This window comes from Taudactylus pleione, unplaced genomic scaffold (genome assembly GCF_031769625.1).
Source record: "Taudactylus pleione unplaced genomic scaffold, aTauple2 ptg000302l, whole genome shotgun sequence".
NCBI classification, from domain to species: domain Eukaryota; kingdom Metazoa; phylum Chordata; class Amphibia; order Anura; family Myobatrachidae; genus Taudactylus; species Taudactylus pleione.
Window position 1 is genome coordinate 11,188,539 of NW_028284703.1, and position 12,888 is coordinate 11,201,426.

General features: G+C 46.0%; 1 protein-coding gene across 1 annotated transcript in view; it reads left to right on the forward strand.

The window, feature by feature from the left end:
* BOD1L1 (biorientation of chromosomes in cell division 1 like 1) overlaps positions 1 to 12,888 on the forward strand; it is a 71,181-nt gene that overhangs the window by 53,334 nt on the left and 4,959 nt on the right. Inside the window, exons 15-22 of the mRNA XM_088482997.1 lie at positions 5,052 to 5,134; positions 6,588 to 6,660; positions 6,743 to 6,789; positions 7,355 to 7,394; positions 8,569 to 8,615; positions 8,690 to 8,771; positions 10,514 to 10,673; positions 12,226 to 12,342. Coding sequence (XP_088339123.1) covers positions 5,052 to 5,134; positions 6,588 to 6,660; positions 6,743 to 6,789; positions 7,355 to 7,394; positions 8,569 to 8,615; positions 8,690 to 8,771; positions 10,514 to 10,673; positions 12,226 to 12,342 — 649 coding nt within the window. The remainder of the gene's footprint in view (positions 1 to 5,051; positions 5,135 to 6,587; positions 6,661 to 6,742; positions 6,790 to 7,354; positions 7,395 to 8,568; positions 8,616 to 8,689; positions 8,772 to 10,513; positions 10,674 to 12,225; positions 12,343 to 12,888) is intronic.

Sequence of the window (12,888 nt, forward strand, 5' to 3'; positions counted from 1 at the left end):
ATTGACGGATCATATGGCAGGGGCCTGGCAGTTGCCCAGCAAGAGGTTCCAACCGCAGAAGCGGTTGGCTTCGAACTATCCGTTTCCGGAGGCTCATTGCAGGAAGTGGGAAACTCCTCCAGCGGTGGATTCCCACGTTACCCGCTTAATTAAAAGTGCTAAGCTGCCTTTGCCGTCGATCTCCTCCCTGAAGGATCCCACGGACAGGAAGGTGGAGACTTGTTTGAAGTCTATTTACTCTCTCTCGGGGGCGGTGGCCCGTCCGTCCATGGCCATCTCTTGGGTGGCTAAGGCCATCGAGAGCTGGGCCAATGCTTTGGAGGATACCTTTCCGGAAGATGCTCCGGAGATCCAGAGAGCGTTGATAGGTCAAATGAGGGATGCGGCTTCCTACATTGGGGAAGCATCGTTAGACGCAAGCCTGCTAACCTCTCGGGTGTCGGCTGCAGCTGTGTCGGCGCGTCGGTCCTTGTGGCTGAGGTCTTGGAGAGCTGACGCTGACTCCAAAAAGGGACTGGAGGCCTTACCTTTTAATGGGGAGTTGCTTTTTGGTCCAGACTTGGACAAAATTGTGGACACTCTGGCTAAGTCTAAATCAGCCTTCCTCCCTTCGGCTTCTGCTCCTACCAAGGTACGGAGCTCTGCTTTTTCGGTCCTTTCGGGTTCAGAGCAAGGCAAAAGGTCAGTCCTTCCCGAGGCAGTCGACGACCAAGGCCGCTTCTAAGCCCAAGAAGCAGCCCTGCAGTGCCAGGCGCCCTTCTTCCTAGCAGGAAGATAAACCTTCTGCCTGATGGGACGGGCCTCCCTCTGGGGGACCCCAGAGTGGGAAGCCGACTTCTTCTATTTGCCCAGTGCTGGCACAATACCACCACGGATGCCTGGGTTCGAGAAGTGGTCTCCCAGGGGTACTTTCGGCACAGACCGCCCCACCAGTTTTTCTGCACGAGTCCTTCTCAGGATACGACGAAGTCTTTACAGATTCAGGAAGCTATAGAGTCCTTGCTGACAGCAGGGGTCATTGTTCCCGTTCCTCAATTACAACGAGGGACGGGGTTCTATTCTTCTGTTTCTGGTGCGGAAACCCAATGGTTCTCATCGCCCTATCCTCAACTTGAAGTCTCTGAACAAATTCCTCAGAGTTCCCAAGTTCAGGATGGAAACGTTACGTTCCATCATTCTGGCGATGGAACCGGGGGATTACATGGTGTCCCTGGATATCCAGGACGCCTACCTCCATGTTCCGATAGCACCTTCGCACCAGCGGTATCTGAGGTTCGCTATCCTTCAACACCATTACCAGTTCCGGGCGCTACCCTTTGGTCTCTCCACGGCACCGAGGGTCTTCACGAAGATTATGGCGGTCATGGCCGCACATCTTCGGAACCAGAATGTACGGCTACTACCGTATCTGGACGACCTCCTGTTGCTGGCGAGTTCCCCGGAGGTACTGCTTCATCATCTCCACTTGACGGTCGCTTGCCTGCAAGCGCACGGGTGGCTGATAAATTGGAAAAAGTCCTCCCTGATTCCATCTCAGTGGATGGTTCATTTGGGAGCCCTGCTAGATTCTCGGCAGCAAAGGATCTTCCTGACCCCGGAGAAGGTCTCCTCCCTGCAGCTGAGGATACACAGTTGCCTGAGCAGTTGCCGCCTGTCGGTCCATTCGGCTATGAGGGTTTTGGGCTCCATGGTGTCAACATTCGACATGGTGGAACTTGCCCAGTTCCATTCCCGGCCCCTGCAGGGGCTGATTCTATCGGAATGGAACGGGTTACCTCACCGCTCTCAGTTGCTGGTGTTGTCCCCGGAGGTTCGGCAGTCTTTGGCTTGGTGGCTTCAGACAGCTCATCTGGTCAAGGGGCGTCCCTTTTGGATCCCGGACTGGGCCCTGCTCACGACGGATGCCAGTCTTCGGGGTTGGGGGGCAGTGACTGGCTCGTTGTCACTTCAGGGTCGTTGGTCTGCGGAAGAAGCTCTTCTTCCCATCAACATTCTGTAACTGTGGGCGGTTTATCGGGCCCTGCAGTCGTCCGGTCCCGCTCTTTACGGACGGCCGGTTCAGGTGCAGTCCGACAACGCCACCACGGTGGCGTATATCAACCACCAAGGAGGAACTCGAAGTCGGGCAGCAATGTCGGAGGTGTCTCGCATCCTTGCTTGGGCGGAGTGTCACATTCCAGCGATCTCGGCAGTCTTCATTCCCGGAGTCCTCAATTGGGAGGCGGACTTCCTCAGCCGTCACGACGTGCATCCCGGGGAATGGTCGCTTCACCCAGAGGTGTTTCAGCTACTCGTGGACAGGTGGGGGCTGCCGGAGCTGGACTTGATGGCCTCCCGTCACAATCACAAGTTGCCCGTTTACGGGTCAAGGACAAGAGACGCAGGCGCCAGTCTGGTAGACGCGCTGTCGGTGAAATGGACGTTTCACCTGGCGTATCTGTTTCCTCCGATATCCTTACTTCCTCGGGTTCTGCGGAAATTCAAGCAGGACGGCGGCACGCTCGTGCTGGTTGCTCTGGCGTGGCCCAGACGTCCTTGGTACTCCGATCTGAGGTGTCTCTCCATCGACGCTCCGTACCTTCTTCCTCAGCGTCGGGACCTGTTGTCTCAAGGGCCCTGCCTTTACCCGGATCTGGGTCGGCTGTCTTTGACGGCGTGGCTCTTGAGACAGCCATCTTGAGGTCTAGGGGTTTCTCCAGTTCAGTCATTGGTACCATGCTTAGGGCACGCAAGCCTGCCTCCGCACGGATTTACCACAGGGTGTGGCGCACTTACTTTCAGTGGTGTGAATCCAGAAACTATGATCCTCAGGTGTTCCGGGTTTCCAGAATCTTGGAGTTCCTTCAGTCAGGTTTGGACCTCGGCTTACGCCTGGCCTCTCTGAAGGTTCATGTGTCTGCATTGTCCGTGTGGTTTTAGCGACGGATTGCTACACTACCGGATGTTCACACCTTTTTCCAGGGTGTTCTCAGGATACAGCCTCCCTTCGTGCCTCCTGTGGCTCCTTGGGACTTGGCGGTGGTGCTACGGGTCTTGGAGGGTCATCTTTTTGAGCCTCTTGAGGCGGTGGACCTCAAGTGGCTGACGTTCAAGACCGTTTTTCTCCTAGCAATTGCTTCTGCCAGGAGGGTGTCAGAGTTGGGGGCGCTTTCCTGTCGCCATCCTTTTCTGATTTTTCATCAGGACAGAGCGGTGCTCCGCACTCGTCCTGAGTTTTTGCCCAAAGTGGTCTCGAAGTTCCACATTAATCAGGAACTTGTTGTGCCAGCTTTTCAGTCGCCTGATCTTTCAGCTGGTGAGGCTTCCTTAGATGTAGTCCGGGCACTTAGAATCTATGTGGATCGGACTGCTTCGGTTAGGAAGTCGGATTCTTTGTTTGTCCTCTTCGGTTTTCACAAGAGGGGTTGGCCTGCCAACAAGCAAACGTTAACCCGTTGGCTTCGTTCCGTTATTTGTGAGGCTTATGCACTGGAGGGTTTACCTGTGCCAGCCTCTGTTAAGGCTCATTCCACTCGTTCTGTGGGTCACTCTTGGGCTGCTAGACGTGGCGCCTCCGCTGTTCAGCTGTGTAAGGCGGCCACTTGGTCTTCAATTCAAACGTTTTTGAGGTTCTATGCGTTTGACACCTTCGCCTCTCAGGATGCATCCTTCGGGCGCCGGGTACTCCTTTCAGCACAGGAGCGTCCCCGCCCTTAGTTGAACTGCTTTGGGACATCCCCAAGGTCAACCCTGTGGACCCCCTATGGACCCTGAAGTAGAAAACAAGAGATATGGTAAGAACTTACCTTTGTTATCTCTGTTTCTACGAAGTCCATAGGGTCCACAGGGCGCCCGCCCTGACGCACCTGGCTTCAAATGGGCTGTGTGGCTGGTCACCGGTTTTCCGTCTCCCATTTCTGTGAGTATGGTTTCTTGTGTGTTCCAGTCTTCCTTCTCTCTGTTTAGTCTCCTCCTCCGGCCTTAGCTGCTTACCAACTGAGGTGCCTGTGGCCGGGGCGGGGTATAGAGGAGGACGGACCCAAGTGCATCCTGGGAGCAGCAAAGCTTTAACTGCGTGGTGCCCATGGATCCAGATCCAGCTATACCCCAAGGTCAACCCTGTGGACCCTATGGACTTCGTAGAAACAGAGATAACAAAGGTAAGTTCTTACCATATCTCTTGTTATCACCGACTTTTCAAAACTGAAAAGTATTTTTGGTAAATATAATTTCTGATCTTTTTAAATTACTTGTTTGTTGCTTTCTACAATGTTTGTGGTCGTCTATACAATTATCACTGAAGCTTTCCCTCTTGGATGAGATCTGTCATCAAAAACTCTGTGTGTTATGGACTGTACACACGGTCAGATCAGACAACGATCAGATATCGTTGTCTGATCGTCCTACATGTGCTGGATGATCGTTATCAAACATCCAGCACATGCTCCATTCCCCCAACTACTATAATGAACCTCGATCAACGATCAAGGGTCCCTATAGTAACCAGGCTAACCTGGTCGATATCGACCAAGTTGGCCTGCATGCACGGGCGATGGTCGATATCGACCATCCGTTCCCGCGCATCATTTGGTCGTTTGAGGGGGGCAAATAAAAGGACTATTTCAACGATCAAACGATATCGTTCTCATTTAAATCTTCCTTTAAATCTGACCGTGTGTATGCACCTTTTAGAATACAAAAAGAAAAATCTTTTTGTAATCTTCAGTGAGCATTTTTTCTGTCACTGGTATTGTTGTATCTACCAACGTGTTCTCTATAGCATATAGCGCTGTGCAGCTAATGCTGAATTTGAGTGAATTTGACACATCTCCTATCAGGTGTTTTAAATGCATTTTAGCTTAAACCGATATGAATTACCCACGCAGACTTGGCTTTGTTCCTTCTAGTTATTTTAACTGCATAGAAGTAACTTCTGTTACCTCTGTCTGTTCGATATACAAATATATGGACAGTTATTTCTGCAGCTGAGTGTGGAAATGATTTCACCTTTTCCTGATGTGGCGGCAGGGACTTGTCATCTGGAATTTGATCACCTTTTCGCTCTATTTCAGATGAAGAACCAACTAACAAGAAGGCTAAAGTTGTAAAGAAAGAAAAGGTGGAAGGAAATCAATCAAATACAAAAACTGAAGCAGTGAGCAAGCTTGGGGTTTTTTTTTTTAAACTGTTATACTGTGTGATCAGCTTTAACCACTTAACTGACTATTTTTTACGGCATAACCGGTCAGAAATTGCCGGGTCCGCTGGGAGAGTCCAGGGAGTCAGGGGAGATCTGTTCTGCCCCTGTGTAGAATGGATTTCCTCTTCAAAAACACAGCAAGGCGGTGGGGTCGCACCTTGTAAGCTGATGCACAGTTTGTTGCATTTGCATCCCATGCGACCACATGAAGTGGTTACACAAAGGCTGAAAAATGTTCTAGAATTGTTCCTCAAGCCAAGATATGGCACATTTGATCCTTAACACATAGTGGTATATGTGATGACCAAATTGGTTATGCCTTTTAAAGAATTGCAGCTTTAAATATAATGGCTGACTCGCCAACAGCTCATGGCTGCCTGCAACTTGCTGGCTATTACATTTACCCCATAGCGCAGGAGTGGGCAATAGGCGGCCCCCCAGCTGTTGTAGAACTACACAGCCCAGCATGCCCTGCTATAGTTTTGCTATTTGGTTATGCTAAATCTGTTGCAAGGCATGCTGGGATTTGTAGCTCAACAGCAGCTGGATGGCTGCTTATTGCCGACCCCTGCCATAGTCTTCCTTAATGGGAATCTATGCAATAAGTAATTTTATTTATTGGCAACAGTGTCTCCTCTCCCGCGAGGGCACAGAAAAACAGTGCGCTGTGGTCATCTCACATTTTTCACCGTCCTCCTTACCAGCAGTTGCCATCTCTACCATAGCTTCCCCGGCCTTGTGAGCACTTGGAAAACGAAGGAAAGCGGCTGTTTGGGAGTGTTAGTGCAGAATGTGAATGACTCATCTACGCCACTTCAATGGCCACAACAGACAAATCATGGAGCTGTATCCATGGTCTATCTAACATTTTTCAGAACTGCTAGTGCTGTGTTCATTTTACATTCTGCACTGTCCCTATTACCGGCAGTCACCTTCTCTACCATAGCTTCTCCGGCCTTGTGAGCACTTGGAAAATAAAGGAAAGCAGCTGTTTGGGAGTGATAATAGTGCCTAATGTGGAAAGCTCTCACCTACGCCAAGCATGGCCACAACAGACAAATCATGGAGCTAAATCCATGGTCTATCTAACATTTGTGAGAACTTGTAGCGTTTCGGTCACCTATATTTTGTGTACCGTTATCGCCTATTTTCTGCAAAAGGTAGCTAACAGAAAATGACAAAGCAAATCACACAAGTGTAAACAGATTTTAAGTTGTTATCTCAGGTTTTATCAAGGTGTGATAATATACACCTACATATTAGGGTCTGTTCTTAGTGGCTATTTATTATACATCATTATATATGTGAGAAACCAGACTCTTTACCTAAGAAGACAGATGTGAATGACACTGCTAATATGCCTTTGCAGTTGCCATGGATACTCATTCAGATTTCTCCTATACATTAGGAACCGGAGCCGAAAGTCGAGACTGAAAAGAGAAAGCGAGGCAGGCCACCAAAGAAACGTCCTTTAGATGCTGGTAAGCATGCAAAATGTTGTGTTCATATTTGTGCATGATTTAATCCGTCTGCTTGCTCACGGGTTCTCTTGCTTCCTTGTAGAGTCATCGGCGAGTAAAGGAAATACTGAAGCAGAGTGCCATCAAGATGTATGTACTGCAATTTAGCCGGATAAAGTGTCAAATTTGTCTGCTGCATAAGCTGTGTCACCTAGAGTTTCAGCATGGTACAAATATAGCAGCAAGTAGTGATTTGCTAATTTAGGGTGGGGGTTTAAACAAGACCTAAAGTGGCGGTTGATGTGTAACGCACTTGGGAATCTACCGGTCCATCTAGTCTGGCCTTTTTTTTTTTTTTTAATTGGTTTTGTCTTTTTGGGAGTTGGGCAGTGATCGGTAGTGAAGGCTTGTCGTAAGCGATCTTGTGCGGGATATATTTGTTTAGATATATTATACAGCATAGATATAATATTATATATCATCATTGGCTTTCTGTTGACACTTCTATGTTGTTTACTAAATGTATTCCTATGTTTATATACAAGTTTTAATGTATTTTGGTTGGGATGATGGTTGGGCTCCTAAACTTTTAAGCTCTCTTTTTAGATTTTACATAAAATTGTCGACCCTCTGGTCTACAGTATCCACCCACATCACTTTTTATCTTTTATAAAGCATAACAATGAACTGTGCTTATATCGTGTTTTTAATCCAGGAACCAAGGCAAGCTGATAATAATGGCAGCACAAATAAAGGTACGTAAAGCCAAGTAATGGTAGAGACCATAGACTACTGCAGAATTTACACAAACATACCAACATTCTCCATCTACAGCAACCGTTCTATCCTGTACAATAACATGTATGTGTTCTGTGGGGCGTTCTGGTGTGGATAATGGCAGGTGTACTGTAAACTGGTCACACAAGGCCAAGCAGGTTTCCTCACTCGAACTCAAACTGCGTTTGCATGTTAAAGGTGACGTACCTAGAATACATTGTAATGTATGGATTGGCTTACCATACGATCACTTTAAACCGTGACACTCCTGAATTACGCATTAATTAGCCACAGAGCCTGCGTAATTCATAAGTTACCCGGTTAAAGCGATAGTATGGAAAGCCTATGTATGGGTCACTTTAATGCAGATTTAATTTAGTGCAGATTTTTATTTCTATGAATATTGCATCTATATATAAAATATACCTTACTCTGTAATGTACATCATTTACTATATTCCTTCACTTTTCTGGGATCCTTGCATTCATGTGTGCCTTGTTTATAGCGGATGTTATTGTCTGAATATGCAGTATCCTTGATGCAATGCTTTTACATATAAATGGAGACATTTATTTAAGTTTGTATTTACGATAAACTTCGTACTGTTGATAGTTATGGTTTAAAATTGCACAAATAGCTGGTTTATCGTATGTCACTCGTTTGCATTCCTTTTAGCGCTGCAGTTCTCTTCCTTGCTTTTACGTTTTTGAAGTGCTGTATATAGGATTAGTTTTTATCTTTTTGCTGCTTAGTGTAATTCTATTTCCAAAAAAATTTATTTTGGAAACTCCCATTGAAATGCAATCATTTGGCCAAAACGGAGCAATAAATGATATTGTTTGACCCACCCTTTTTTAAATATTCTGAATATAGGAAGCCTGAAGGGTTACTCTGACGTCTGTAACCAGTATCATGGTAGCAGTGCAGTCTTGGAATTTTGTTGAAGAGTAATAAAAGTGCCACATCGCTAATAGAGACTGAAGTTTTACTTTAAAAGTTGCGGCCACTATGAGATTCAGGGGGGAGTCCAGAGTCGTCCTCTCAAAACAGGAAATGTACAGAATACAGTAGTTCACATGGGAGAGATCTTAATTCAGAGGTCTTCAGATGTGTTTATTTCTTTTAAATATTATTTTATATTGTTTTTCTCAGTTATTCCAAATCTAGAGAAGGATGATGCCGAAACCAAAAAATCTGAGGTAAAGCACACATTTTATATTATTGACCGAATGATGGGGTTAGACGCAAAATTAAATGGCGTTGTCTTTTTCAGGCTTCCAGTTCAGAAAAAAACCCTGACACTGTACGGCGAAGAGGGAGGAAGAGCCGACATTCCCAAAGTTCTTCTGAGACTGGTATAACTATCTAAATATTTCAACCGTGTGATTCTCAATTACCTCATGTCACCTATTTATGGCTGTTCTGTCACTTGTATGTTACATGCAGTTGTGAACAATCGTAAAGGAGATTGGCAAATATGTTCTCTCAATATAGTGCTGAATATCTGTCTGGAGATTTTCACTCTTTGTATTCCGGATATTTTCACCTCTAATGACTCCACAACCTGCATTTTTAACAAATTTTGATTGATGGTATTGGTGATACTGCTGTGTACAGGGATATTGGTGATACTGCTGTATACAGGGATATTGGTGATACTGCTGTGTACAGTGGTGTTGGTGATACTGCTGTGTACAGTGGTGTTGGTGATACTGCTGTGTACAGGGATATTGGTGATACTGCTGTATACAGGGATATTGGTGATACTGCTGTGTGCAGGGGTATTGGTGATACTGCTGTGTACAGTGGTGTTGGTGATACTGCTGTGTACAGTGGTGTTGGTGATACTGCTGTGTACAGTGGTGTTGGTGATACTGCTGTGTACAGTGGTGTTGGTGATACTGCTGTGTACAGTGGTGTTGGTGATACTGCTGTGTACAGGGATATTGGTGATACTGCTGTATACAGGGATATTGGTGATACTGCTGTGTGCAGGGGTATTGGTGATACTGCTGTGTACAGTGGTATTGGTGATACTGCTGTGTACAGGGGTATTGGTGATACTGCTGTGTACAGTGGTATTGGTGATACTGCTGTGTACAGGGATATTGGTGATACTGCTGTGTACAGGGGTGTTGGTGATACTGCTGTGTACAATTAATTGTGCTCGGCTGCTCCATTGCACAAATATAGATATTACATTGTTGGTTTTGTTCTGTCACTTTGTCAGTATTGGGATGTATTGTTGGGATAAGTGGTCCCTCTGTTAAACGACTTTACCAAACACAGTTGGCAAAAACTTGTATAGCACTTGTGTGTAGCTGTCCATCTTTATTATTGTCTGCATAAATGCCATAAGCCAAACCTTGATCTTTAGAAGTGCTACTTCTGTCCCTGTTTTCTTTTCCCTACATGATATAAATTATAATTGAAGGCAAATCAGGCTCATTTTAATGACTCTGTTCCTTCTGAAACTAACATACACATCTTTGCTGTAGTCTTGCTAAAGATCCCCTCTCAGCGTGGCAGGTCCTGTGAGAGACTGCTGGCGCTGGGCATCTTTTTTGCCCGAAAGTGCGTCTAAGGCGCAATGAGACGCGACTAGGACACATCAGGAGACTGTACTGATTAATGTGATATGTGACACTTGAAGATCTGTGTGCGACTGAGTCTCTGAATGTGAAGTGCTACAATGTAGGATTCGCAGCTTTATACATTCCAAGTTTGGTTGTGGTTCATACACACTCAGTCACACACAGATATACAAGTGTCACATATCACATTAATCAGCACAGTCTGCTGGTGCCCTCCAGTCCCATCACATTGTGAAAAACGTCGCCCGGCGCTAGCAGAGTTACACGGGACCTGGGGCTCACTCACGCCAAGCAAGGACACATCTATACGTTACTGTAACATCTTTCCTGGCCAGCTGAGCCGGGAAATAGGCACAAACCCCAGACAGGACAAAGTTTCAGCACATCAAATGTTGCTGTTAGGTGAAAAAATCCTGACCTCTAATTTTTTATTGGACAATGCAACTCTCTTGAAAAGAAGTTCTTCATGCAAAACTCATTTAATATACTTGATGTCATTACAGACAATTCAGAATCGGAGAGAAGGCGTAAGAAATCAGAATGTAATGAGGAGGATCAGGGTGAGGATGGAGAAGAGGAGGAGGAGGATAGTGAGAATGATGAAGAGGAAGACCTACATAGAGGAGCAACCACCAGAGCAGCCTCTCGCCTGGAAGCACAGAGGTAGCAAATAAAGACTAAGAATTTCTCACACTCTTCTAGTGATTTGTGATTTAATATATGCACCTTTTGTTTAACCACAGTTTTATTTCTGCTGTTATGGGGGCGGTAACATTGATAGGTTTTTGTTTGTTGTACTCTTGAGCGCCTTTAAATATTTAACTGCAGTTCTAGGAGGTTGTCAGTATTATATCTGAAAGAGCAGTACACCCTGAAATAAACATATATATTGTTAATACTTCCCATCAAATGCAGTTTATATGCCGGCGGACGGGATGCTGGCAGTCGAAATACCGACACTGTAATCCCGCCGCCCAGCATAATGCCGATACCCCGAGGGACATCAGGATACCGGCGTCAGCATCCTGACCGCCGGAATGCCAAACGTCCGGACGGCGGTAAGTTTGTGCAGTTAGCCGGGGATGGGGCAGTTAGGATTAGGCGCCACCGGTGGGTAATTAGGTTTAGGCACCTCCTGGGAGGGTTTGGCTACAGGAAGGGGGGTTAGGATAGGCACCATTGGGGGGGATGTTAGGTTTATGCACCCCCTGGGGAGGCCTGGTTTAGGGTGTGGGAAGGGGGAGTTAGGGTTAGGCACCACTAAGGGAGAGTTAAGGGGTGGGGTTTAGGATCCTTAACTGAGCCTGTCGGGATTCTCCACCATTCGGCATTCCATCGTTGGCTTCTCATACCGATTCCCTTCCCATACACCATGGCAGTCCTTACCTTGGTCTAGCTCCCTTCTATATAGCTAGAGGCAGGTCCTTGGATGCTATATAATGTAGCTCCTCATAATCTGTGTCTTTTTTTCCTGTCTCTAGCTAGGCAGGCAGGTAGCACTATCTTGTTTCTTTTATGCAGGAGCTTACCTTTTTCCTTCAGTCTCAGTGACGTACCATTATTCATGCTGTCCAACTTCGGGCACACTAGTCTGCTACATTAGGAAGCAGTTCTGGAAGTGGGAGTTCAACTGTTCCTCATCTGGGCATAAATTGGGCTTCTGCACTTGCACCAGCGTCATTTAGATTGCAAATGCAAACTATAGTGAGCTCGGCTTCCAGTTGTTTAACAGCCGCCATTGCTGCTGAGTAGAACGGAGCCACAGGAGTGCAAAGGGGCTGCTTCCACTGTTTGCGGGACCTAATTCTCTTTGAATGTCACATTTTGCTATTTGTACCCTTCTGCGAAAGCTGTGTTTTTATTTCAAATCCTCTTTACATGACAGTCACAGAAATAAAAAATGTTCATTAGTGAAATTGGACCTACAATTCACGCAATGTCCAAAAAGTCAACTGCTCATCAAAGTTTATTTATAAGGTGCCACAAGTTCCGTAGCTCTTCACAGTTCAGACCCAACTTACTGGGGAGCTCCTGACATTTCTCATTATCTTAGCATCTTATTGGGAGACCAACCCTCTATTTTTAATGCAGCTTCTCTAGGATTCATTTTCGTAAGTAGAGATGCAGTCTTACCCCATTCTATGCCGAGGTCTTTGTCCGACATATAAGGAATGTGCAATTGCAAGTAACAGTTTAATGTCTTTGTGAATTTTAGGAAACTGCCACACAAGCCAACAACTCGCGCAGCGGCAAAACTCGGCAGTCCTGAGAAGTCTTCCTCCTCAAAAGAGAGACGTAGCAAAGTCGTGTCCGGCAAATCCCCAAAGAATTTGTAAGTGTGTTCTCCCCCCAGCTTAATTACATTGAAAAGTCTTGAGCACTTAACACTTTCAAGGAATCCTTCAGCTATAATACAGGGATTCAAGTATTTTTAGTAATTATATACATCTATAAAAGGCTATATGTGCCCCGGTGAAGTATTTTGGTCCGATACATCGATGACCGATCTACTAATCAATGTTGTGTTTAATATATATATATATATATATATTTATTTATTTATTACCAGTTATTTATATAGCGCACACATTTTTTCCGCAGCGCTTTACAGAGAATATTTGGCCATTCACATCAGTCCCTGCCCCAGTGGAGCTTACACTCTATATTCCCTATCACACACACATACACACTAGGGGTAATTTTTGTTAGGAGCCAATTAACCTACTAGTATATTTTTGGAGTGTGGGAGGAAACCGGAGTACCCGGAGGAAACCCACGCAAGCACAGGGAGAATATACAAACTCCACACAGTTAGGGCCGTAGTGGGTATCGAACCAACGACCTCAGTGCTGTGAGGCAGTAACGCTAACCATTACAC